This window comes from Pipistrellus hanaki (assembly GCF_964339955.1).
Source record: "Pipistrellus hanaki genome assembly, chromosome: 7".
Lineage (NCBI taxonomy): Eukaryota > Metazoa > Chordata > Mammalia > Chiroptera > Vespertilionidae > Pipistrellus > Pipistrellus hanaki.
This window is the reverse complement of record NC_140509.1, coordinates 12263535-12288946: the sequence shown is the minus strand read 5'-3', so window position 1 is coordinate 12288946 and position 25412 is coordinate 12263535. Positions and strand designations below refer to the sequence as shown.

Genomic DNA, 25412 nt, shown 5'->3' with positions numbered 1-25412 from the left:
AGTGTGAGTGCCTGGGGGAGGTAGGCTTGGATCCTTGTCCTGGAGTAGGCCGGGGGCTCAAGCTAAACTTGGGGCGGGGCGACCCGGTGCTCCTTTGTCGCGACCTGTGTGTGTAGCCCGTGGGAACTGTCCCCAGTGCCGATGTGAGCGCTGGGACCCGGAACGTGTGGGCTCCCAGAGGCCAGCGCACGGGGTAGGCACTCAACCGAGCTCTCTCTTTGGTGAATAAAAGAAAGAACCAGCTACCTCACATAACGACAAAATCTTAACTGGCGTAGCGTCTCTTCGTAACTTCCTCCGAATCCGAACCCCCGGAACCTTTGTTGCGCTACAGAGATTGCAACTCGGGACGATAGACGGAAGGATTCGGACGCTGACAGACGGGGATCGGAGCCAATGAAAAAGGCACGATGTGACTGCCGCAGCCAATCAGAGAGGCAGAAGGAGTGACGTCGACGGAAGCGTAGCGGAAGTTCGGTAAACACCGGTCCTGAACAGTTCTCCGGTGCTGGTGAGAAGAATAAAAGGCGAAAATGTCGGAGCGAAAAGTTTTAAACAAGTATTACCCCCCCGACTTTGACCCGTCGAAGATCCCCAAGCTCAAGCTCCCCAAAGATCGGCAGTACGTGGTGCGGTTGATGGCCCCCTTCAATATGAGGTGTAAGACGTGCGGAGAATACATCTACAAGGGTAAGAAGTTCAACGCGCGCAAAGAGACGGTGCAGAACGAGGTCTACCTGGGCCTGCCCATCTTCCGCTTCTATATCAAGTGCACGCGCTGCCTGGCAGAGATCACCTTCAAGACAGACCCCGAAAACACAGACTACACCATGGAGCACGGAGCCACGCGAAACTTCCAGGCCGAGAAGCTCCTGGAGGAGGAGGAGAAGAGAGTGCAGAAGGAGCGGGAGGATGAGGAGCTGAACAATCCTATGAAGGTGCTGGAGAACCGAACCAAGGACTCCAAGCTGGAGATGGAGGTACTGGAGAATCTGCAGGAGCTCAAGGACCTGAACCAGCGGCAGGCCCACGTAGACTTTGAGGCCATGCTGCGGCAGCACCGCCTGTCCGAGGAGGAGCGGCTGAAGCAGGAGCAGGAGGAGGATGAGAGGGAGACGGCAGCCTTGGTGGAAGAAGCCAGGAAACGAAGGCTGCTGGAGGACTCCGATTCGGAAGAGGATTCTGCTCCTGCCCCGCCCCAGCCGGCCTTCCTGCCCAACCCCAAACCCACAGCAATCCTGGACGAAGGCCCGAAGGCGAAGAGGAAGACGGAGAGCTGGGAGCGGAGTGTGGGCACCCTTGGCAGCAGGCCTCAGCTCTCAGGCCTCGTTGTGGTGAAGAAAACAGGCCTGGATCGCAGCACCCAACAGGGCCAGCTGGCACCCACACTGGACACTGTGAGCAACGGGAAAGCCGAAGACCCTGCAACCAGGACGCCCAGCACCTCCTCTCTGAGCCTGCTGGGTGCATATTCGGATAGTGAGGACAGCAGCAGCAGCAACTGAGGCCCTTTTCCAGGACAAGGGTCATATATCCAACTCCAGCTGGTGTTTGGGGCAGGAGGCCTTGTCATCAACCAGAGCACAACTGGACAAAAATTAATGTCTTGGAGGCTGGTGGGACCAGCCAGGATTTCAGCTGAGGAACTCGGTTTCTCTCCTGTCCCCCAACCTCCAGCCTGTCTGGACCTCTAGGGCCAAAGCTCATGCTATTTCCCACCTGGTACCAAGTTCAAAACTGTGACATCTCTGGAGGAATCCCTGGTCTGTTGGAAAGTCCTTGAGATGTTAGCCATGTTTTGGGCATGTGAGTGAACCCACTCACTCCTGTTGGCTTCATCTCTTCCCACTACAAAATTGTCTGGAACCAATAAAAGGAACACACACACCAAGACGTTATTTTGGGACAATTGCTGCCATTGGACATAAGTCATTTTTTATTTGAGGACACATTAAAATCCTAGAATAGTGAGTTACATACACACAGTAACTACAAATGGAAGACATCTGGCTGTTTTTAACTCACAACTGGTAGAAATTCACTTTTCAGAGGATGGACTCCAAACTCCAGACCAAGCTGCTGAAAAAAGCTTTTCTGCTGACTGCTTACCCAGCTTGAGCACTGGGATACTGGCGTGGGGGTGGGGGTGGGGCTAGAAGCCACCCACTCTCATGGACTCTGCTAGCAGATTTATTACAAGGATCCTTTTGGGACTTTTTGATATACCAAATAAGAGTCTGCTTTAATAAAGTTTTGTGAAGTGAGCTGGTCCCTATGTCATTGGATTGTACACTGATTAATGGTGTTTACAGTCTATAAAGCTTTGTGCATCTGAGAATTCCAACAATGTATACGAAGAGAGGTTCTCTGACTATTTCACACTTGGTTAAAAGCAGTTTTAAGGTGTGCTAACCTCTGTAATATCTCATAGGTATGTGCCAGTCTGCTCTCTGAGCTGTTTTTCTACATAAAAATGACCCGCTGTTTGAACCTTGGTCACAGGCTGAGCATTGCTCACGGAACAGGTGACAGCACCTGCCATCACATCTCGATGAGCTGGACAGTAAAATGCCAAGACCACTTTGGTAAGTAATTGCTAACAAAATAATCTCTTTTTTTAAAATTTGTTTTTAATTAATCTTTTTTTAAAATTTGTTTTTAATTTATGTTTATGCAATGAATGCATGAACAAGTGGAACAAATAAACCCCCATCTATTTGTTCCACTTGTTTATGCATTCATTGGTTGATCTTGTGTGTGCCCTAAGGATTGAATCTGCAACCTTGCTTATCAGGATGTACTAAGCCTTTTATATTTGGGGGTGGAGGGTAGTAACTTATGTTGTCCTCTTCCGAAACTGGTGGTGAAGTCAGCCTGCTAGTCTGCAGCAACACCTCCTTATCCACAACCACAATCACTTATGGAATTTTAAGTTCCGTTGGCCTGTACAACCTTAATAGATGGAGGGTGCGATTTTAGAGAAAGAATGAGTGAAACTGGATTCCTCTCAAATTGCAAAGAGAGAAAGCCAGCCCTGGACGGACTTAAGGATCAAACTGGGTTTAAGCTAAACACAAACATAAACTTTAATGAGAGAAAGACTTGAAGGTTAACTTGGTCTTGCCTTCCCAACATTAAATTCTGAAGACATAAACAGACTAGCAGAGAGCAGCGGGTCTGCCTTTTGGAAGATGCTGTCCGAACAAGCTGTAGCTGCAGGGTACCGTGGTGGAATGGGTGTGCCCCGGACACTGAAGCCATCCCACCGGGGCTCACCCTGGTTGGGCCACTTGCTGAATGTCTGACCATGGGCACATTACTTAACCTTTCTGCATTTCATTCATTTAACAGCTTATTAAGCATCTCCTCTGTGCCAGGCTCTGTACTAAGTACTGGGATACAACAGGGAACAAAATAGACAAAAATCCTTGTTCTTTTTGTGGTGTGTGTGTGTGTGTGTGTGTGTGTGTGTGTGTGTGTGTGATGGTAATGTTTTATGGTTGCTGGTGACTTGGGGGGTGTTTATAAAAGTTCACTGAGGCCAAAACCGGTTTGGCCTGCGGACTGAAAAATCCCAGGTTTGATTTTGATCAAGGGCATGTACCTTGGTTGGGGGCACATCCCCAGTAGGGAGTGTGCAGGAGGCAGCTGATTGATGTTTCTAACTCTCTCTTCCTCTCTGTAAAAAATCAATAAAATATATACTTTAAAAAAATTCACTGAGGTGTATACACTTATGTGCACTTTTCTGTAGGTATAATTTACTTCAATATTTTTAAAAAAATCTATGGCCTTGTGATCAAGCTTTATTGAGTTAAGTAAAGCATGCAGAGCTGTGTGCTTGCCACATAGCACTCACAGAAAGGGGCTATTATCAATACAGTGAAACTCCTCAATAAAGCAAACCAGGCCATCGGGGGATATTGAGAGATTCAGCTGCTCTGCCTCCGGATTAATTCGGAGCTCTTCCGTAAACCGATTACACATGGCTCATGCCTTGGTCGTGAAAATGTGCCTTCTTTTTCAAATATAAAAAGTAAGAGGGATTTTGTCAGCACTGCAGACTAAGTGATGCAGAGCTGCTGTGAACACCTGGGTAGATTATGCACTGCACAAGGGCTCCATACTTAAGAGGCCGCCAGGCATGGCTTTGTATATTTACTATAATTTTCTGGGGCCCAACCCCTGAGGCTGGACTCCCTGGGCCTATGGTTCTTTAATCATTGAATTGGAACAAACTGGCCTCCTGCTTTGTCCGTCATCATTTGTCATCCTGGACGATGGAAGTCCTCATCGGAGACAGATCCTCTCTGGGGCTCTGACAAGTCATGTTTCTAAGACCCCGACAGTGTAGCTTCTTTGAAGCCCTGCTCCCTCTTAGACGACAGTTCCTCCTGGTGAGGTGGGTTCCAGCTGGCCTCGGCCCACAGGCTCCTAGGTCTTCAACCCAGCGAGCCTGAAGTGGGCCCGGACACCTGTATGTTTAACAAGCACTTCAGGTGACTTTCATGGCCAGGTGAGAGTAGGAAACCCTATTCTAGCAGGGGTCTTCAAACTACGGCCCGCAGGCCACATGTGGCCCGCAGAGGAGTCTGATCCGGCCCGCCAGGTTTTTTGGGCAGTGAGCGCAGCCGAGGTGTTACAGTAGGAATTAGTAGTTCATATAGTCCAGCCCTCCAGCTCTCTGAGGGACCGTGATCTGGCCCCCACTTTAAAAAGTTTGAGGACCCCTGTTAGGGTTTCTAACGGGGACTGTCCCTTCACCTAGTGGAGGGAAGGGGTGTGAGGAAGTGGGAGGCAATATTTAAGTTCAGAAAGGCTTCTGTGTGTTTTGGGGACAGAAAAGCAACCTGGGAGACTGGAGCCTACTTTCTGACCACCCCATTTAAAAAGTTTTTAGAGTCAGAGAGGAAGGAAGAGAGAAAAACACCATCTTGTTGTTCCACATATTTATGCATTCATTGGTTGCTTCTTATATGTGCCCTGTCTGGATATTGAACCCGCAACCTTGGTGTATCTGAGCCACCCGGCCAGGGCAGCCTTCTGCCTTTTCCAGGCTGGGCAGGGAGAAGCTGTCTGCTGGGGTGCCAGTGAGTGCAGCATGCCTGCCCTGTGGGGGAGGGGGAAGAGAGGGCTCATGGGGCAGCCACAGGTCAAAGAGCAAAGCAGTCACAGCGGCCTGCCCTCTGGTGCGGGCCTGGCCTGGGATTGGGCCACGGGGCCACCGCCTGGTGAGAGGACCCATCTTTGCCTCATCCTACCCCAAGGATCAATAAAGCTTCGGGGACAGACGTAAGCCAGGCACTGAAGGTTGTGGGTTTGGATTAGTGACAGCCCAGGGGGTTGCAAATGGTTTTCCAGCCCTGCGTTCCAGCCCCCAACCCCAGCCCGTCACTTCCTGTGCGCAAAGCTGAGGCTGGAACGGGAGTCCACGCTGGAATCCCACAGCCCTCCTAACGGAGCAGTTATCGGTCCTGGAGGTGGGGCAGTGGGGGACAGACGAAAAAATGCCCTTCCAGGCCTCGCTGACCAGAGGGAATAAAATCCCAGTTTGTCTCACTCTCCATGGCCGTGGCTGTTCCAACTTGGGGAAGAGGTTGAGCCCAGGCTGAGGGCACCCCTCACCCCCAAATCATACCCCAGAGCCTCTTCACCCGAAGATGACGAACCTGGGGCACTTCAGCAGCGCGCCCCTCCTGCCCGGTGGGCTGGCCCAGGGGAGTGAGGGTCTCGGTGCGGGTGCTCAGAGGACTAGGTGGGGGCCCCGTGCTGATGGGACCTCCCACCGTTCTCTCCTTCTAAGAAGCAACAGCTGTTTCCTGTTTTTGCTTTAAAGGTGGCTTGTTGGTGGAGGTAGGTTACGGCCAAGAAACCAAACCAAACCAACCAGTTCAATATGAATGGCACTGCAGTGCCAGGCGCTGGGGTGGTGTCCTGGCGGAGACAATGCTGGGCTCGCAGTCCGGAAACCAGGGTCTGAGTGCCAGCTGTGCAGTGAGCAGTAGGACTTCAGGCATGTCCCCTGACGTGAGCCTGTTTCCTTCCCTACAAAACGGGGTGGACAGCAGCCGGCCCACAGAGCAGTGTGGGGAGCACTGTGCTGTCCTCACTGCTGCTACCGCCCGCCCGGTCCCTGCCCTCAGGACACGCGGGCAGTGCCGCCACCCGCCTGCTCCCGGAGGACACGGTGTGACCCGCTGTCCTCCCCCTTAGGCTCCAGGGACAACAGCAGGAGCAGGCGATCAATCAGGGAACAAGGTCCAAGACCAACAGGCCGGCCGGATGGAGGTGGGAATGAGGGCAGCCAGGTGCTCGGGGCAAAAATGAGGCCCCTCCTGGCCCGGGGGAGGGGGCCGGCCCTGTGCTGGGCCTCCCCCCACGCCTGCCCTTTACCCCAAAATAGCCCGGGCGCTCCCCGTCCTCGGCCCCCAGGGCTGGAAGGAAAAGGGCAGGGAACAGCAAGAAGGGGCTCGAGGCCCCTCAGGGGCTGAAGGTGACCCAGAAATCAGGACAAAAAGGCCAAAGGCTTTTACTCTGAGCCCTGGGGAGGGCCAGGCAGAGCACAAGGTGTCCACAGGAGGATGAGAGAGGAGGGCTGGGGCCTGCAGTCTTGCTTCGCGGTGGGGGCAGGCGTGAGGGGAGGCGAAGGCCCGGCGTGCCCTCCCCACAGGGTCCAGCGGGCTCCAGTCCCGGGGCCCAGCGACACCTGCCGCTCCCGAGTCCACACTGCGCTCGGCAGCCCCGAGGCCGCCCGCCCGCCCGCCCGCCCGCCCGCCCGCAGCCTCGCCAGGAGAGAATGTCTGCCAGAGGGGGAGAGAGTTCTTCCCGGAGCCCTGCCTCTCCCCGACGGGAAGAGAGGACCCAGCGCGGCGGGAGGGCCGGGCCGGGGCGCCGTCTGCCGCCAGAGCCGAGTCTCAGGTTCCTCAGCCTCCAGCCGGAGCCTGGGCCCGGGGCTGCGGTGAGGCTCAGAGCTCGTCGGGGGGGCTGTGTGTGAGGGGGGACGCCTGCTGGACGCCCTCGTCCTCCTGGGGGCCGGGCTCTCCCGGCTCCTTCCTCTGTTTGCCGCCGCTGCCCCCCGAGGCCTGGGCCCTGCTGCTCTTCTTCTTGGGCTTCTTCCCGCCCAGCGCGGCCGTGTCCCCCTTCTTGCCGGACCACTGCTCTGCCAGGCAACCTGGGCGAGGAGGAGAGGCTGGTTTGCTGGTGAGGAGCGCTGCTTGGGGCGCCGCCTGGGGGAGGGGCAGCTGGCATGGCTGCCTGACATCCCAGTCCCTATCCCACCTCCCGGGACCCAGGCTCCTGGGGCCTCGGAGTTCCCTGCATGCTGCTCTGCACCTGCTCGGCGCCTCTCACCCACCCTGTCACGTCAAGCTCCCAGGGGGCAGTGATTTATTTTAATTTTAATTTTTCAAAAAATATATTTTATAGATTTTTTCCAGAGTGGAAGAGAGAGGGATAGTCAGAAACATCGATGAGAGAGAAACATCCATCAGCTGCCTCCTGCATGCCCCCCACTGGGGATGTGCCGGCAACCAAGGTACATGCCCTTGACCGGAATCAAACCTGGGACCCTTCAGTCCACAGGCCGATGCTCTATCCACTGAGCCAAACCGGTTTCAGCTTTCTTTAATTTTTTAAAACTGATTCCAGGGGAGAGAGACATCGATTGGCTGCCTCCCGTACCCACCCCTGGGATTGAACCTGCACCCTGGGGATGTGCCCTGACGGGGAATCGAACCCACCATCTTTCGGTGTATAGGACGCTGGCCACCCAGCTAGGAAACAACCTCTCTTTCGTATTTCTTTTCTGTTTCCCTTCCCTACCTCCCCCCACCCGGGGGAGCAAACAATGAGATCAAGGGCCAGCCGCCCTGCCTCCTCCCTCCCTCCCTCCCTCAGACTCACTGGTGTCCTTGCCCTTCAGCACGTGGTTGGCGCAGAGGAACTGCGTCAGGTCCTCCTCCTGGTGGTTCCGGTACCAGTCCTCGATCACCTCCTCGAACTCCTCCACCAGCACGTCGCACTGGAACCACAGCCCTCGCGTTGGCAAGGCCCGGCACCGGGTCCCTTCCGAGGGGCTCCGCGGGGCTCGGCCACCGGGACAGGCGGGCGGCCGGAGGGGGGAGGCCCCTGCCCCGGGGGCGGCCTCCTCGGCAGCAGAGCCGTGCCCACCCCCGGGCCTACCTGCTTCTTGAGGTCCGCCACCTCTGCGGAGGTCTCGTTCCACAGCTCGTAGGGGATGTCCATCACCACCTTGACCCCCTTGTGGACCAGGTTGTGCAGCGTCTCAAACGTCTCGGACATGCCCTGGAAGAGTGACTGGACATGAGCGGGGTCCCTCCCTGCCTCCTGCCGTCCTCAGCGGGGGCTGCCGGAGGCCCAAGGCCAGTCTGAGAAGCCAAGACCTCTTAGGGTCCTCACCCTCCTCTCCACTCTTTTAGGCGTCCCTCCCATAACCCCCACACATGCACGCATGCACACACACCCGCACACACATACCCACACACACGCCCTGTCCTGCCTCCCCACACCTTATCCTTCCCCACAGGTCTGCTGTGCCCTCAGGTCCTCTGAAGGGACACTCCTTTTCCAGGGAATACGTTTGTTTTGCCCCCCCCCCCCCCCCCCCCCACGCACTGTGGCTGGGCTCACTCCCCTCACCCAGGCCCGCTCCCTGCTGGGGGTTCTTCTGCCAGCTTCCTAGGTCTCTCCCCGAGACAACAGACTACCTTTCCAGAGATGATGCATACAAATACATGCCAACAGACATACCAATGCATCCTCCTCGCCCCTCCCACACTTTTTACACAGCAGTGATGTGTGTGTCACACACTATGCTGCCTTTTTATTTAGTGACACACGCTGGAGAAGATTCAGCTCAGTCTTGGCAGAGCTGCCTCAGCCTGTGTTCCTCAGTTGTGAACAGGCCAGTGCACGGCCAATCAATCTATTTAGCCACGCCTGTCTGACGGATGGTTAGGCTGTTTCTAACTTTCTTGTTATGAAAAATTAACTTTTAACATTTTTACATTAAAGCAAACACAAATTTATTATCAACTAGGGTACAAAACTCATACAAATTTTACTTTATTTTTAAATAGTTTATTGATTTTGAGAGATGAAGGGAGAGAAACATCGAAGTGAGAGCACACCATCGACAGGCTGCCTCCTGCATGCCCTCCACCGGGGATGGAGCCTGCAATGCGGGCATGTGCCCTGCCTGGGCAGCCACCCGAGACCCTTTGGTGTACGGACGACGCCCCACCAACTGTGCCACACCAGCCAGGGCGGAGTCCATACTGATCTCCTCTGCCAGGAGGGGACTCGGGTGAAGCGATGTGGCAGAGGAGGAAGTGCGGGCCTTTGGCAAAAGCGCATTCTCCAGGGAGAGGGCACTGGTGGTGGTGTGAGTGCCTTACCTCCCGAGGCCTCTGCGGGAAGGGTGAGGCATGTGCCCCGGGCCCCGGAGGAGGGCCAGAGGCTCTGGGTTCCTCTCCAAACCCTCATTCCCTCTCCCTGCACCGAGGCAGGGTCCTGACCGGGGTCCTGCCGGGCAGGCCCAGCCGCTATGAGTGTGCCTATGGCCCAGGAACAGGCAGGCCACCCAGATCCACAAACAGCAAACCACAGAGTGGGAGGAGGCCGCGGAGGGAAGCTCCAGGGCAGGGTCTTCAGATCACAGCCACACCAGCAGAGCACTCGGCCCCACGCAGGCCCCGCCCCGCAGGGAACAAGGCCCAGCGCAGTCCCACCTTGGCAAACCGGTTGCTGCCGGTCCTCTCCTTGTGCAGGCTGTAGCCCAGGAGCCTCTTGCAAATGGTCTCGGTGACCTCGATTAACCGCAAGTCCCTGTGGAGACAGCAGCACGCGGGCTGAGTCCCCCTCCCCGCCCCGGTGGGTCCGCGGTCCGTCCCTCCAGCCCTGCTGCCCCAGCGCCTGCGCATCTCACCAACGGGAGGTCAGAGCTGGAAGGAAGATAGGTCATCTGGTCTGGGTGCTCTGACATGCTGGAACACAGACCAGAGAGACAAAGTTTTAACAGCTCCAGGGAAGGATTTTTTATTTTTATAAAGCTCAATGATTCTGTAGGGTTTTTTTTTTTTTTTTAAAAATAAAGCAAAATGCATACAATTTTGATGTTAAAAATAGCATTTAATTTTGAAAGGATGACCATCGCTGATGGAAGTTTAAAAAAAAAAAAAAATATATATATATATATATATATATATATATATATATATATATATATATATATTTTTTTTTTTTTTTACAGAGAGGAAGAGAGAGGGATAGAGAGTTAGAAACATCGGATGAGAGAGAATCGATCAGCTGCCTCTTGCACACCCCCTACTGGGGATGTGCCCACAACCAAGGTACCTGTTCTTGACTGGAATCAAACCTGGGACCTTTCAGTCTGCAGGCCGACGCTCTATCCACTGAGCCAAACTGGTTTTGGAGCTGATGGAAGTTTTATGTGCTTTTTTTTTTTTTTTTGATAGTTATACCTGGCAAAATTAAATGTTGGTAATCTCGCATTACCAATATTTTTTAAATTGCGTTGGTCCATGAAACCCAAACGTTTGGGAGTGACGGTCTGGCTTTTACAGAGGAGGGATGTGAAGCAGAGCAGCGGAGGGATTTAGGAAAGCCTCCCAATCAGTTGGTCGCAGAACCAGCGGGCACATGCAGGCCTCCGTTAGAGCTGCCTCCCCCGGCGGGTCTGCCTGGCTGGAGGGAGACGGGAACGCCAGGCCGAGGGAGCCCTGAGGAACACAGCGGGCCGGGCCGGTGGGTCCCCTTCACTTACGACTTGGTGTACTTGACCCCGGAGGCCTTCCGGTCCAGGATGCCGTAGCCGGTGTCAAGCACCTCCTTGGTCTTGCCAGTCTCCTCGAAGGCCGACTTCAGCTCCACGGCGACATATTTACACACTGGGAGAGGGGGCACAGCACAGCGGTGAGTGTCCTCTGGGAGCAGCTCCCAGCAAGACTCAGGTCCACGCCTCTCCCAGCTGGGGGGACAGCAGCACGCGGGGCTGAGTCCCCCTCCCAGCCCCCGAGGGTCCGTGGTCCGTCCCTCCGCTGGGAGGGGAGGAGCTGGCAGTGCCCCTGTCCACTCGTGGCCTTTCGACCACCGACGTCACTCCTCCCAGCTCCTTCCTGCTCCTCTGCCCCCACCATCACTTTAGCTTTAAAATTTTCAAACATACAGAAAAGCCGAACGAGTACCATGAACATACACTATATTCCTTCTGTTCACATTCAACAGTGGTTCATGATTTACCAGCGGCTCTCTCCAATATACAACATAAAACAATGTGATAATATATCTCTACCATTTACGGAGTGAGCAAAAGTAGGTCTACAGTTGTGTCACATAAGTAATACAATCATTCATAATTAATAATCATTAATAATACAAGAATACACTGTTTTGCATGCTCACAGCTGTGAACATCCTTTGCCCACACCCGCATACATTGTTGTATACACCGTCTGTGCTAAGCCATTTTGAAAGCAGGTTGCAGACATCATGATCTTTCACCCCTGCATACGTGATCATGCATTTTCACGCATCTCCCGAGAAAAAGGACCTTCTCTTACCTAACTGCAAAACAAATTTTGATTCCTTGGAAAATGGACAATAATTCCAAGGCCATCTAATACAAGTTTCCCCAACTGCCCCCTAAGTGTCTCCTGTGACTGTCTTATCGCTGGATTTCACACGTTGGGCAACACCAGCTCTCTATTCCCGCATCGGTCCCCTCCGGAGGCTGCTTTCTCTCTTTTCCTCCTTCCAGGGACTCGGTCTAATGGAGCAGAAAGAAGTGTAAACAGACAGTTCTCACTGCGTAAGGAAGGCTGCCACTTCAGTGCCTTAGCCTTAGGAAGTGCTTACTGCCCTCCAGGGCCTTGGAATTTTCTGCCCAGTCTCCCACCTTCACCATAAAAGTCTCCTCCCCAGGAATCCTTTTTTGTACAAATCCCACCTGCTCTTTCTTTCTTTTTTTAATCCTCACCCAGAGAGGAAGGGGGAGAGAAAGAAACATGGATGTGGCCAAAACTGGTTTGGCTCAGTGGATAGAGTGTCGGTCTGCGGACTGAAGGGTCCCAGGTTCGATTCCAGTCGGGGGCATGTACATTGGTTGTGGGCACATCCCGGTAGGGGGTGTGCAGGAGGCAGCTGGTCGAAGTTTCTCTCTCACCGATGTTTCTAGCTCTCTGTCCCTCCTTCTCTCCCTTCCTCTCTGTAAAAAAAAAAAAATCAATAAAATTTATTTTTTAAAAAAGAAACATGGATGTGGGAGAGAACCATCCATTGGCTGTCTCCCATACCGATCCTGACCAGAAATCAAACCCACAACCTAGGTATGTGCCCCAACGAGGAATCGAACCCGCCACCTTTCAATGTATGGACGACACTCCAACCCACCGAGCCCTCCCCCCTCCAGGGATAGTCCCACCTGCTCTCGGTTCCATCCCAGGACTGTGCTGCCTTTGGTCCTTTCTCCTGCCTCTAATCAGACCTAGGAGTCCCCAGAGTGAGTGCATGTCCTGGATCTGCTCTGTATTCCTCTGGTCTGGGGCTCTGCTGGGAATGGATACATGACAGGTGTCCTGAGGGAGGCTGTGCTTGTGGCTGAGCAGCTTCTGAAAAGAATACAGCCACCAGCCTTGTTATAGCACGGGCGGTAGAGTTCGGTAGAAGACCAATTACTACCACCGAAACAAGCGTACCCCTGGAGGCCTGCGTGGTGAAACTGGATGACATATACATCACTAAGTGGCTTGGAAAACTGGGGACACACGAAAATTCCAACATATACGCTGGTGATCTCAGAGTTGTGTAAGGCTCCTGTGCCCACCTTCAGCCTGTGATATTCCAGGCCCAGAAGGTTGGAACCCATCAACCTACCTCTTGTACTATTCACCAAACCTTGCCTCTCAACTCTCCCAAACTTCACCTCTTCAGAACCCCCTCTGGGGATCCAGTCTTGGGGGAGACTCATGGCGCCCACCCAGACACCCACAGACATGCACTTCCTCTTCTTCTGGGCAAGTTCCCCTTTCTCTGTGCCAAGGCCTGTGTCACTCAGGCTCCAGAACCCGGAGGCAGGCTGTGTGGGCCACACATGGTCAGCACTTAATAACAAAATGATAAATAAGAGTAAATACCCGATTAAGAGCCTAAGGGTTGGAGTTTGCCACACCATCCTGCGACTAAAAATATTCTAAAGTAATCTTGATCAGTTACCTACAAAACAAGGTTGCGCTACAATCGTCTCAAAGATCCTTGCCAGCCCTGCGCTTCTCTGACCTGTGAATGCCTCTGAGGGAAAGAAAGGTGAGCTTCGGAGAATATGAGACACGGCAGGGGCTCTCTGGAATCAGAATAAAATAGTGAAAAGAGAAGAGGAAGTGAAACCCCCACTGGATCTTGGTCGGCACCGGAGGCGGAGGGAAAGGAAAGCATCACAGCCCCGGGTCTGCTCAGGGGAGAGGGAGACCTACCCCCGACTCACCCCTTCTCTGAAGCACCTCCCCTCCCCTCTCTCCAGGGGAGGATTATGTGTTCTAAACGCTCCCCGCCCCCACCTCCCAGTGCTTAGGGGCCATCTGGCCTGCTGTAGGCTGGGGACTGAGGCTGGGGATTGGGATGAAACAGATTCAAAGCCCACTTTCTGGGTGGCCTGGGGTTAGAGGGGTGGGAAGGGGAGGAAGGAAAGGGGGGCCCTTCACAGTCCCGGATCTCTGCTTCATGGGCCAGCACCCACCCTGTCTCTCTCCCCCTCTGGTTCCACACCTACACCCTGGGTCTTTGGGATGCTCTCTTCTCCACATTCCTAAAACCTTCCTCCCTCAGTCTCAAAGAGACCCCTTAAGCCTCAGCTCCTCCTCCGCCCTCCATCCCCCACCACTGCCCCTGTTTATTTATATTTATTCCAAAAATATCGGAGAGAAGGTCTCGGTCCTCAGGGAGCTCACAGCTGGTGAGGAGGCGGCCAGTCCCACAGATGGGGCTGCGGTGAGGCCCAGGGGGGCTCGGGCTCTTCCCCTCGGACCAGTCATACGAATCCTTTCGGTTCCTCAAGCCGGGCCTGCGCGGGCGGGGTCCTGCGCGGGGCCCTCCCGTTACTTCTCTCCGCCGCCAACTCCTGTTTTCCCCGCGGAGCCCCCGACTCCCCTGCGCACCAGCCTCCCCCGCCGCCGGGAGGCCAGCGGGGGCTCCCCGGCCCCCGACCTGCATTTCACCCGGCAAGGCACCTGCCGCCCCGATGGCAGTGCTTGTTTTTAGGGTCTGTGAGCTCCGGCTGCACCCACACCCGCTCTGTCGCCGCCCCTGCACCCCGGGGTCCCGCTCCGGAGCCGGACCTTCCTGGCAGCCCGGCCCCGCCGGCGCCCGCCCGCCCTCACCTTCGCATTTGCTGGGCAGGCGGACCCAGTCGCTCTCCTCGGCGCGGGCGCGGCGCGGGCCCAGCCCCGGGGCCGGCGGCAGCAGCAGCAGCAGCGGCAGCAGGAGCCAGCGGGGCCCGGGCCGGCGCGCGCGCTCAGGCAGGGGCTCCATGGCGGCCGGACCGCCCGGGCTGCGCTTCCCAGCGCCGCAGACGCTTCCGGGCCGCACACGTGCCTCGCACCCGGGCAGCGAGCCCGCCCTCCCTCCCGCCCCGGCCGCCGGCCGCCCGCCGCCCGGCGCGAGGCCCGCGGGCTGCGCAGCCAATGGGCGTTCCGGGCTCGCCCTCCAGCAAATGGGAGGACGAGCCCCTTTCGGTTTGGGCCAATGAGAGAGAGGATGGTGTCCTCGGTGGCCAATGGCAACGTCTTTCCCCACCCCTAACGGAGGCTCTGGGCGGGGCTGGAGGACTAGGACCGGGGTGTGTGTGTGTGTGTGTGTGTGTGTGTGTGTGTGTGTGTGTGTGTGTGTGTGTGTGTGTGTGTGTGTGTGTGTGTGTGTGTGTGTGTGTGTGTGTGTGTGTGTGTGTGTGTGTATGTATGTCTCTGTGTGTCTGTGTGTGTCTGTGTATGTCTCTCTGTGTGTATGTGTCTCTCTGTGTGTGTCTGTGTGTGGTATGTGTCTGTATATGTCTCTCTGTGTGTGGTGTGTGGTGTGTGGTGTGTGTGTGTGTGTGTGATGTGTGTGTGGGATGTGTGTGTGTGCCTGTGTGTATGTCTTTGTGTGTGTGTGTGTGTGGGATGTGTGTGTCTGTGTCTGTGTGTATGTCTGTGTGTATGTGGGGTGTGTGTGTGTGTGTGTGTGTGGGATGTGTGTGTCTGTGTCTGTGTGTATGTCTGTGTGTGTGTGGGGTGTGTGTGTGTGTGTGTGTGTGTCTGTGTGTGTGTGTGGTGTGTGTGTGTGTGGTGTGTGTGGTGTGTGTGTGTGGGATGTGTGTGTGTGTGTCTGTGTGTGTGGTGTGTGTGTGTGTCTGTGTGTGGGGTGTGTGTGTGTGTGTGTGGTGTGTGGTGTGTGTATGTGTCTGTGTGTGTGTGTGTGTGGAGGGGCAGGGGCGAGGGGGAGCGGCTTGCTGGCCTAGAAGAGGTGGGAAAGCGTCCTCACGGCCTCTCCGCTTCCTCTCACGTCACTTCCCCCTTGGGGGGCTGATATAACGCAGAGCTCCTGTGAGCAGCTTTTGTAAAGTTTTATTATTATTGCTGTGGCTACTGCCCGCCACTCTCATAGGCGCCGCCGACTCACACAGCCCGGCCTCTAAGCAGCTCTTTTCGTGCCCAGAGTCCCTACATTTGTCCCGTGAGAACAAACACTCCACGTCCTCTCTGGCCTCGCTGTCTGCGCTGTGATGGCTGAGGGATCCTTCCAGCGGCTGTTGGAGGCTCGCCGGCTCCTGGGAAGTTCCAATAGGATAATGGGATTAAAGCTTATGGAGCAGATTGTAGAAAGTTCACGAATTAATTCTCGGTAACATCGGTCCTCTAATGCCCTATTATTTATTCCTTTGGATTCTGAGCGCATAGAAGGCAGGGACTTCATTTCCAGGAGCCCTCCGGAAAGACAACATTAAACCGGTCTCGGTGGGGAGTGGTCGGGGCAGGCAGGACTGGGGGCATGGGGAGGGTGCTGAAGCTAAGGGAACACGGCTTCCAGAATGAGGGGACATTTACTGAGACAGGAATTAGTGTGGCAGGAGCCCTGAGCTCAGCGTCCGGGGCTGGGACTGGGAGGGATGATGACTGGAGGAAGTCTGAGGCTATGACTCCCCTGACCCAGCCCACCCTTCTCAGTCTGTGCGTTGGGGAAGCAGCGGGCCCTGTGGGGATGTGGACAGATTCATCCATGGAAGTTGTGGGACCTCCCACCCCCCTCAATAATCCAAAAAGAGGTGGGAGAATCTTCTGACAGGCTGGCGAGAGGTGGGCAGTGGGGGAGACAGTGAGGGTTTCCATGGACCAGCAGCTAAGAGGGCACGCGTTCAAGGAAGCGGGCGGTGTCCCTGACACCACGTTGGGGGAGGGGCATTAGAACATGCTTTCCCAGTGACACCCTGGGGAGACCAGTAGCACCACCAGTCCAGCAGGCTGCTCTGGGCGGCCCGGGGACATCCGCGCCACAGCGCCCCGCGGTGCCTGGGCTGAGCCACTGGAGGAGCCTCTGGGAAGGGCGGTGCTGAAGGAACAGGGGACACGCCGCCTACACCCCTCATGGAGCCCCATGTTCTATCACCACAAGAAGCCTCCTCAGGAAACAAAACAGACAAAAGCCGCTGCAGTGCCTGGCTGAGTTGACGGTCAGTGAATGCTTGTGAAATGAATAATGACCCTCACTTGGTTAATCAGAGTAAGCTTGGGGTGACCGTCAGTGCTCTTGGCGCTGAGCACACTCCCCTTCCTCTGGGATCCTGGCCCTGCTCACCTCAGTGGTGTCTGCACAAGACTCCCCATCAGGCCCGGCACCCGCATTCCCGGGCTCCCAGGCTCCTGGGCTGCACGCCCCACCTCTCACAGAGCGTGGGCAGGGTGAGGAGCCAGAGGGGCCTGGCCTCCTGCTGGGCCCCGAGTAAGGAGACAGGAGGCACAGTGCCCTCCCCAGCCCCCAGCCCCACGGTCTTACCCTCAGGAAGCCCTCCTCCTCTGGGAAGGCCTCCCAGATTTCTGCCTCCTCTAAACCAGAGAAGACAGGAATGAAAACACTTGTGCTTTGCTTGTGCCATTGAAGTTCTCCTTTAATTGTCCTCAGTGTTCTGCATCTCAAATGTCCCAGGATGCCCGTGTCAATCTCCGCCCTCCGGGACTCCCAGTCAGAGGGGAGAGACCAGCCTTTCCCCCAGACCGGATCAGGGGAAGGAGGGAGACCACCCGGCCCCCAGGAAGCTCAGGTCCAGGAGGAGCAGGTGGCAGTGCCCTCCGAGGCGGGAGGCCCCTAGCACGGGGCGCTGGGTGGGCAGAGAGCACGCCTGCTCTTAGACAGCGCTCCCGCCAGGGTGGGGTCCAGAGGGCAGGGGTGAACCCCGGGGCTGACAGGCCGGCGGGGCAGGAGGCCTGAGCCCTGGGCCTCTTCCGGGGACGACTGCGTTCGGCTGAGCGGGGTCACTCCGACCGCCCAGGCTGCGGGGCGGCCAGTGCGGGGAGCCGGGTGCAGCGGGCGGGGTGAGCAGGCGGCTGCAGGTCAGGAGCAGGTCCACCAGCAGCAGCTTGAAGAGCAGCAGCCTCAGCGCCCCCAGCCTCAGCACACGGCCCCCCGTCCCTGCGGGAGAGAGGAGCAGGCTGGGCCCGGGCTCCTCAGCACCCCACCCCCACAATGTCCCCGAGAAGAGGGGCCTGGTCCTCTGCCCTTGCCATTCCCCCTCCATGCGGTCCCCCAACTTCAGGGCAGGTCCTTCCTGGTGTCTGACCGCACCTCCTCCTGGGAATAACAAATACCGCCTCACCTTCCCTTTCTTACATCCCCCGTCAGGGGCCGGGCCGGGCAGGAGGCAGCCTCGCTGCAGAGAGGAGCCGCTCAGAAGCCTGTGGCCGGAGGAGGCCGGGGGGACCATGACCTGCAGGTGGTGGGGTGACGGCTCCCACGCCTCCCAGGGGCCTCCGAGGCCCTGATGCTGCCGCTCCCCTGGGCTGCCCCTCTCACAGGCTCACCTGTGCTCCCAGCTGGAGGCCAGGCACCGGGCTGGGGCCAGAGGTCTTACCCGCCTGTGCACAGAGGCCCAGGCTGGCCAGGGCACCAACCCAGCCAGCCAGACAGCTCCTCAGGGACCCTACCAACCCCCATCGGACCCCCCAGGCCAGAGCCCCCGGCACCTGCAGTCCTGGCCCCAGTACTCACCCCCCAGAGGCTCCCAGAGGCAAGTCCTGGCTGAGGACGTCTCTCCTGCCAGCCAAGGAGAAGGAGTGAGACTCGGGATGGGCTGTGCCCCCGCCCCAGTATGGTGCCCCCCGCCCCAGTACTGTGCCCCCCGCCCCAGTACCGAGCCCCCCGCCCCAGTATGGTGCCCCCCGCCCCAGTACTGTGCCCCCCCGCCCCAGTACCGAGCCCCCCGCCCCAGTACGGTGCCCCGGCCCTGACACGGGCCTGTTCATGGCACACTGGATAAATGCACAAAGGAACCGGCAGTGGAAACCTGAGCCCACTCGCTGCAGGTCCTCCGAGGGGCCCAGGTCTGCCTGGCTCCCTGCCGCCCCCTGTGCTGTGCCCCTGGGAGGCGAGTTGCCTCAGCACTTCCAGACAAGGAACCGTTTTCTCTGCAGCCTTTGGAAGGCAGAGGATTCGTTCAACAAAAATTATGTTAAAACCAACATAATCCAAAAAGAGGAAGCCATCTGGTTATTAATAGAGTAATAATAGCCCGGCTGGCCTGGCTTAGTGGTTGAGCATCGACCTATGAACCAGGAGGTCACAGTTTGATTCTCGGTCAGGGCACATGCCCGAGTTGTGGGCTCCACCCCCAGTGCGGGGCATGCAGGAGGCAGCTATCAATGATTCTCATCATTGATGTTTCTCTCTCTCTCCCTCTCCCTTCCTTTCCGGAATCAATAAAAAAATATTTTTAAAGAATAAAGTAATAGCCAAAACCGGTTTGGCTCAAAGGATAGAGTGTAGGCCTGCGGACTGAAAGGTCCAGGGTTCGATTCTGGTCAAGGGCATGTACCTTGATTGCCGGCACATCCCCAGTGGGGGGTGCGCAAGAGGCAGCTGATCGATGACTCTCTCTCATCGATGTTTCTAACTCTCTATCCCTCTCCCTTCCTCTCTGTAAAAAGTCAATAAAATATATTTTTTTAAAAAGAATAAAGTAATAATAATAGATGACCTTGGACATATTACTTAACTTCTCTGTCCCCGATACAATGAGGAAAACTATATGACTTCATAAATGTAAAGTGTTTACAATAAATAGTACCTGGCAGGAGTAAGCACTGAGTAAGTGGCAGCAATCAGTTATTCACTCATTGTTTGGGTCTAATAGGGGGGGTGTCATATAGGTGATGTGTAGATATTAATCCTGGGTATCGAGACAGTGGCCTAGGTAGCAGGTGAAGCTATGTACCTTAATGCACATCTCCATCCTAGGAGGGAGGAGGCACCGTCACCTCAGGGGAGACATGCACAGAGCCCGGATTTGGGTGAGATGTCACAGTTGCAAACCCCAGGCCTCAGGGCCTCAGGTGGCCCTGCTCTGAGCCCAGGCACCCTTCCCCTGGCTGGTGGTCACTGGAACCCCCTCATGCCCCCGTGGTCTGGGCCCGCCTCCTTCCCACCAAACCCGGGACCAGGGAGAGGGAAAGGGGCAGGGCACTCAGGGCCCAGGCTCCGTCCCCACCTGACAGCTGCAGGGGCTGTGTGCTCTGGCTGCGGTCCCCAGCCCCAGGCCCCGTGTGGCAGACCAAGGCTTCCCAGGATGCCAGCTCCTCCGCGGGCAGGGAGAGCTGGGCCACGCGGGTCCAGGTGCCATCGGCGGCTGGGGAAGGGCCGTAGGTGAAGGCGCCCAGGGCGCTGCCGTTGCCAGCGGAGAACCAGACGGGGCTCTCGAGGCCAGGGGGCGCCGCGTCCAGGACCAGGCAGACCACCAGCACCTGCTGCCTCCCGTCCACCTGCATGGTGATGGGGGGCGCCAGCGAGGGGAAGGGGGTGCCGCCCACACCTGGAAGAGAGCGTGCACCTGTGGGCGCCCAGATCTGCCCGTGCCCTCCCAGGCCCGCACCTCACTGCAGGCGTCTGTGCTTCTGTCTGCCTTCCCCATCCATCCGTCCCTCCGTCCTCTCCACCAGCCCTCTCTCCTTGCGTTTTCCCCTGAAACACCCTTCCTTCCCTCCACCCTTTCATCCACCTCCCTACTCATTCACTCTTTTCCATCATCCATGTTTTCTACAGCGATTCTCTCTACTTTCCATCTATATGTCCATCCGTCCATCCGTCCATCCATCCATCATCTTTCCATCACCCATCTATCATATCTGAACTTTTCTGTGCAAGGCATTAAAAATACAACATTAATTTATATACAACATTATATTATATGTAAGAATTTACGTATACATTGTCCCCGCTTTCAAAGCACTCAGTCTCAATGGAAACAAACACGCATAACACCTGGTTGTGCCAGACTCAGGAGAGTGGTTGCTTCTGGGGAGAAACGGGAGGAAATAAGATCTGGAATTAGACTAAAGGGGCTTCAAATGTGTCTGCAAGGTTTTGTTTCTTTAAAAAAAAAAGTCTAGTTCAGCCCGACTGGCATGGCCCAGGGGTTGAGTGGCAACCTATGGACCAGGAGCCACAGCTGGATTCCTGCTCAGGGCGCTTGCCTCAATTTTGGGCTTGATCCCCAGTAGGGAGCATGCAAGAGGTATCCTGTGGATGTTTCTGTCTCATCATTGATGTTTCTATCTCTTTGTTCCTCTCCATTCCTCTCTGAAATCAATACAAAAATACATTTTTAAAAATATAGTTCAGCCGAAACCGGTTTGGCTCAGTGGTAGAGCGTCGGTCTGCGGACTGAGGGGTCCCAGGTTCCATTCCGGTCAGGGGCATGTATATTGGTTGTGGGCACATCCCCGGTAGGGGGTGTGCAGGAGGCAGCTGGTCAATGTTTCTCTCTCATCTCTCATCGATGTTTCTAGCTCTCTATCCCTCTCTCCTCCTCTCTGTAAAAAAATCAATAAAATATATTAAAAAATACAGTTCAAATATGGCAAGATTGTAACCATTTGTTAATCTGAGTGGCATATGGAAGGGTGTTTGTTCTATTACTCACCCCAGGACATGCTTAGAGAGAGGAAGGGAGAGAAACATTGATGTGAGAGAAACAGCCTCCACCGGGGATCGAACCTGTAATTCAGGTAGATCTGTCCTTTATTTTCCCGAATATTCCTAATTTTCCACAAATTTAGTCTTTTCAGTAAGGATGATTCATTTAATACATAACAATGTTATTTTTGAACAGTTGGATATTTGCTCATAAAAATTAAATCTTAAAGGTTAAAATCCCCAAACAAATTAAAAGTGTGAGTAAAGCCCTAGCTGGTTTGGCTCAGTGGATAGAGTGTCAACTTGTGGACTGAAGGGTTCTGGGTTCCATTCCAGTGAAGGGCATGTACATTGGTTGCGGGCTCATGCAGGAGGCAACCAATTGATGTGTCTCTCTCACATTGATGTTTCTCTGTCTCTTCCCCTCCCTCCCACTCTCTCTAAAAATCAATGGGAAAATATCCTTGGGTGAGGATTAACAAAAAACTACACACACACACACACACACACACACACACACACACCCCACAACTCCGAGTGTAGCCAGGACAAAGAAATGCGCAGGCTGCTGGGATGCATGGAGGGAATTTTGTGGGGAGGAAGGGTGTGGAGTGCTCACAGAGGATTTCTCGAGGTCAAATAACTGACCCGTAGCATGAGGACGGTCAGCAGCCCACTCAGATGTGAGCTCAGAGCTCGGCAACTCCAACTCCCACGTATCACCCCACGTGAAGGATGACTAAGATTCTGCTATGTGACACAGTGGGCCAACCTGGGACGTGGCCTCTGATAGAGGTGGTTTGTCTCAGGCGCTTGATATACTGAGTCTCAATGGTCCCATCAGTATCATGGCGTTAGTGACGCCAGCCCCACAGAGCTGTTGCATAGAATAAAGTTGATGAATGTAAAACACCTGGCAGATGAGTATCCGGATTCTATCCATGCTATCATTAATGAGGCATCACAGACAAAGGGAGGAGTGAGCTCCAGGAACCACAGCTCCTGAGCCTTCGCAGTGGTACATGCAGAGACATTCCCCAAGGTGAGTTAAGCATCTGCCTCCTCCACAAAGCCCCCCAGGATTGCTCCTCCTCACCCTGGCTGCGTCCTTCCCGGAGCTCAGTCGCCTGCCCTGGGCATGCCCTGCCCCACACGGGCATGGCTGGCCTCCTCGGGAGGGAGAGCTGTGACACACTGGGTCAGCTCCAGCTCCCAAAGATGTCTTCATTCAAAGGCCGAGGGCTCCCTCCTACCTCCCCCCCCCCCGCCCTCCCCCCCCTCCCCCCCACACACACAAATTTGCACAGGCTCTACATGAAGCTGGAACGCTCCCAATTCTAGTCCTTTGGCTCCAGCCTTGATCTTTGGAGCCTGGGGGTGCATGCACCCGGGAAGTCACTGAGGCCTTGGGCCTTCCCCTGAGAGCCCCCTGAGAAGGGGCAGCTGGGGGTGAACACCGGGCACTCTGAGCCCCGCTGGAAAGGGCCCTGAGGGCAGGAGACCTGGACAGGAAGGCAGGAGGGACCTCACAGCACTGCCAGGCCCCGTCACTCCCTATCACAGAACAGCCCTGGCTCTCCGCCCGGCCCCATGGACCCCGCCAGCCTGCTTTGTCTCTCTGTACCCCAAGAGCTGACTCCTCCCCACCAACACGGTGGACCCCAGGGGAGCAGGACGGGGCCCCGAGCAAGTGGCTGGGAGGTAGAGTGAATGGGGACGGGAAGTGGGCTGCTGAGACCTTCTCAGAGGCTCCAGTGCCTCCAGGGCCCCTGCATCTCACCCACACCCGGACGCCCAGAGGGAGAGGGTGGTTCGGGCAGACAAACGGGGCACAGAGAGAGAGAAGCAGGCAGGGACTCACCTGCGGGCAGGGCTGGACACCCGAGGGCCAAGAGAAGCAGCAGCCAAGCCCCGGCCATGGCCCATTTGCTGGGAGGCAGGTCGCAGCTGCAGACCGGAGGTGCGGGCTGGGGAGCAGGCACCCACAAGGCTGCCTCCCAGGCCACAGGCCCAGCTGCACTCAGTGCTCCACCAGGGAGCCGTTTCCCTCCACAGGGGCCCCTCCCGCTCCACCTGGGCCCCCAACCCCACCCTCTCTCAGGGGCCAGGGAGCTCAGGCTGCCACCCCCACAGCAGGAGCGGGCGCCCACACTCCCTCCCATGTGCAGAGCACCGCCCACACTGGCTCTGCCATCTGTAGGCCACAGAGCACCAGGCAGCATGGCAAGGGCTTAACACACAGCACTGCATGCCGTCCCCTGGCCTCGGTGCCTCCCATCTCACAGGTGAGGCGACTGAGGCCAGAGGGACGGAGTGACCTGCCCGAGGCCATCCAGCTGGCAGCGGCAGAGCCAGGCTGGAGCTGTTCCTGGTGGCTGGCCAAAAAGCCCATAAACTCATGTCCATGTCACCTTGCCCCTTTTAAATACAATTTATGTTTTAGAGAAATTTCAAGTTCACAACAGAATTGAGAAGGTTCAAAGGTTTCTGATGTATTCCCTGCACTGTCATGTAAAACTCTTTAAAAACAGCAACAAACAAACTTGTGATAGATGCCATTTGTAGTGACTTCACTAAACTTTAGCTAGGTAGGTTATCATTTTGATCCTAAAACTTTCCATCTAGTGTATACACCCTAATGAAATAATGAGGGATTTGGTCATTATAAGACAAAGATGTATGCACAAAACAAAACCCACAGGAGCAGGCCGTGGCCGGTGGGGCTCAGTGGTCAGAGCGCTGGCCCCTGCATGGAGGGGTGGTGAGTTCAACTCCTGGTCAAGAGCACATACCTGGGTTGCAGGTTCGATCCCTGGTCAGGGCACATTTGGGAGGAAACCAATGCTTCTCTCACATTGATATTTCTCTCTCCTCCCTTCATTCTTCTCCCTCCCACTCTCTAAACAGCAAAAAAAAATTAAATAAATAAATAAAAATAAAGGGAACATATGTAATGCTTTCAGCAATAAAGAATTATTAAAATAAATAAATAAATAAAAGCAATGTATATTGTAATTTCCATTGTAAGATTAATTGGATTTGAGGAAAGCAACTTCACATGGGGGGAAGAGTAGAGTTATTAGCATTTTATCCATTTCCTCAAAGGGGGGGGGGGAAGCAATGCAAAAATATCCGATGGAGATGGGGGGAGGATTAACGAAAACCAAATACAAATGCAAGCAATTATAAACACCCGATTGCCCAGTGCTGGGGAGAGTTAAATTAACGCATGTTTGGATGTTTATGTTAGTGAATATTATGCAGCAGCTTTTCAAATCGTGTTTTCAAAGAATGTTCAGTGACAGGGGATTAGAACAGAGTTTGCTTCAGAGTGTGGGCTGTGAGGGCAGACCAGTGGCTTTCAACCCCGACTGGTCATTCAGGAGTCGTGTGACTTTCCCCAAATTACTTACTTCCCTAATTCTCCATTTCTGAACCAGAATAAGCAGATTGGAAAATAATTATCTTGTTTTTATTAATCTTTTTAAAATGTATGTATAGTTCACATGTTTAAAACATTATTATTATTGGTGGCAGAGGGGAAAGGACAGTGGGGGGGGGAGAGAGATAAAAACATCAATGATGAGGGAGAGTCATGTTCAGCTGCCTCCTGCATGCCTGCTACTGGGGTTCCAGCCCAGAATCTGGGCATGTGCACTGACCTGGAATAAAATAGTGACCTCTTGGTTCATGGGTGGATGTTCAACCACTGAACCAGAAAGTTCATGTTTCTTTCAGTATTTAGTATTAGAAGTACTTTGGGTTTTCGAAGTATTTAAATATTTTTGTGTCCACAAATATGCTGCAGACACAACTCATGCCTGTATTGCTGAGCCTATGGTGAAGATTACTCTTCTTTTTGCTTAAAGTCAGTTTAGAAGAATCTATTGACAATGAAGACTGACTGTGCATAGTAAGAAGTCATAAATGATTTCATTTTAATATATCTGAATACATAATGTCATACACAGGAAGTTTAAACAAACAGGCTCCAATCTAAAGAGAAAAATTACACTCAATTTTGCATAAGGAATATGTTACTATTCCTACGAGAAAGCTTATCAAATGTTCCGACTCTTATATCTCTGTGGTAGGATTTTTGAATAGTTTCCTTTTCTTCTTTCTAGGTGTTTATTTCTGAAATTTTCTACAATAAGTCTGAATTATGTTAAAAATCAGGAAATAAACATTATTTTAATATGTATTCATTACATTTCAGAGAGAAA

General features: G+C 54.7%; 3 protein-coding genes across 3 annotated transcripts; 1 reads left to right on the top strand and 2 right to left on the bottom strand.

The window, feature by feature from the left end:
- Positions 1-460: 460 nt before the first annotated feature.
- Positions 461-2264, top strand: YJU2 (YJU2 splicing factor homolog). The gene has a single exon (XM_084890357.1). The coding sequence runs from the start codon at positions 534-536 to the stop codon at positions 1503-1505; it is 972 nt and encodes a 323-aa protein (XP_084746483.1). The 5' UTR covers positions 461-533; the 3' UTR covers positions 1506-2264.
- A 4241-nt stretch (positions 2265-6505) lies between these two features.
- Positions 6506-14663, bottom strand: CNPY3 (canopy FGF signaling regulator 3). The gene is made up of 6 exons (XM_084890360.1): positions 14412-14663; positions 10805-10928; positions 9750-9846; positions 8182-8304; positions 7903-8020; positions 6506-7171 (listed from the first exon to the last, which is right to left on the bottom strand). The coding sequence occupies exons 1-6, from the start codon at positions 14560-14562 to the stop codon at positions 6966-6968; spliced, it is 819 nt and encodes a 272-aa protein (XP_084746486.1). The 5' UTR covers positions 14563-14663; the 3' UTR covers positions 6506-6965.
- Positions 14664-17407: 2744 nt separating this feature from the next.
- Positions 17408-23105, bottom strand: LOC311625799 (pre T-cell antigen receptor alpha-like; the record flags this gene model as incomplete). Its single annotated transcript, XM_084890416.1, has 4 exons — positions 17408-17691; positions 18268-18312; positions 19763-20083; positions 23048-23105. 4 exons carry the CDS (start codon positions 23103-23105, stop codon positions 17408-17410), a joined length of 708 nt encoding a protein of 235 aa, XP_084746542.1.
- Positions 23106-25412: the final 2307 nt, after the last annotated feature.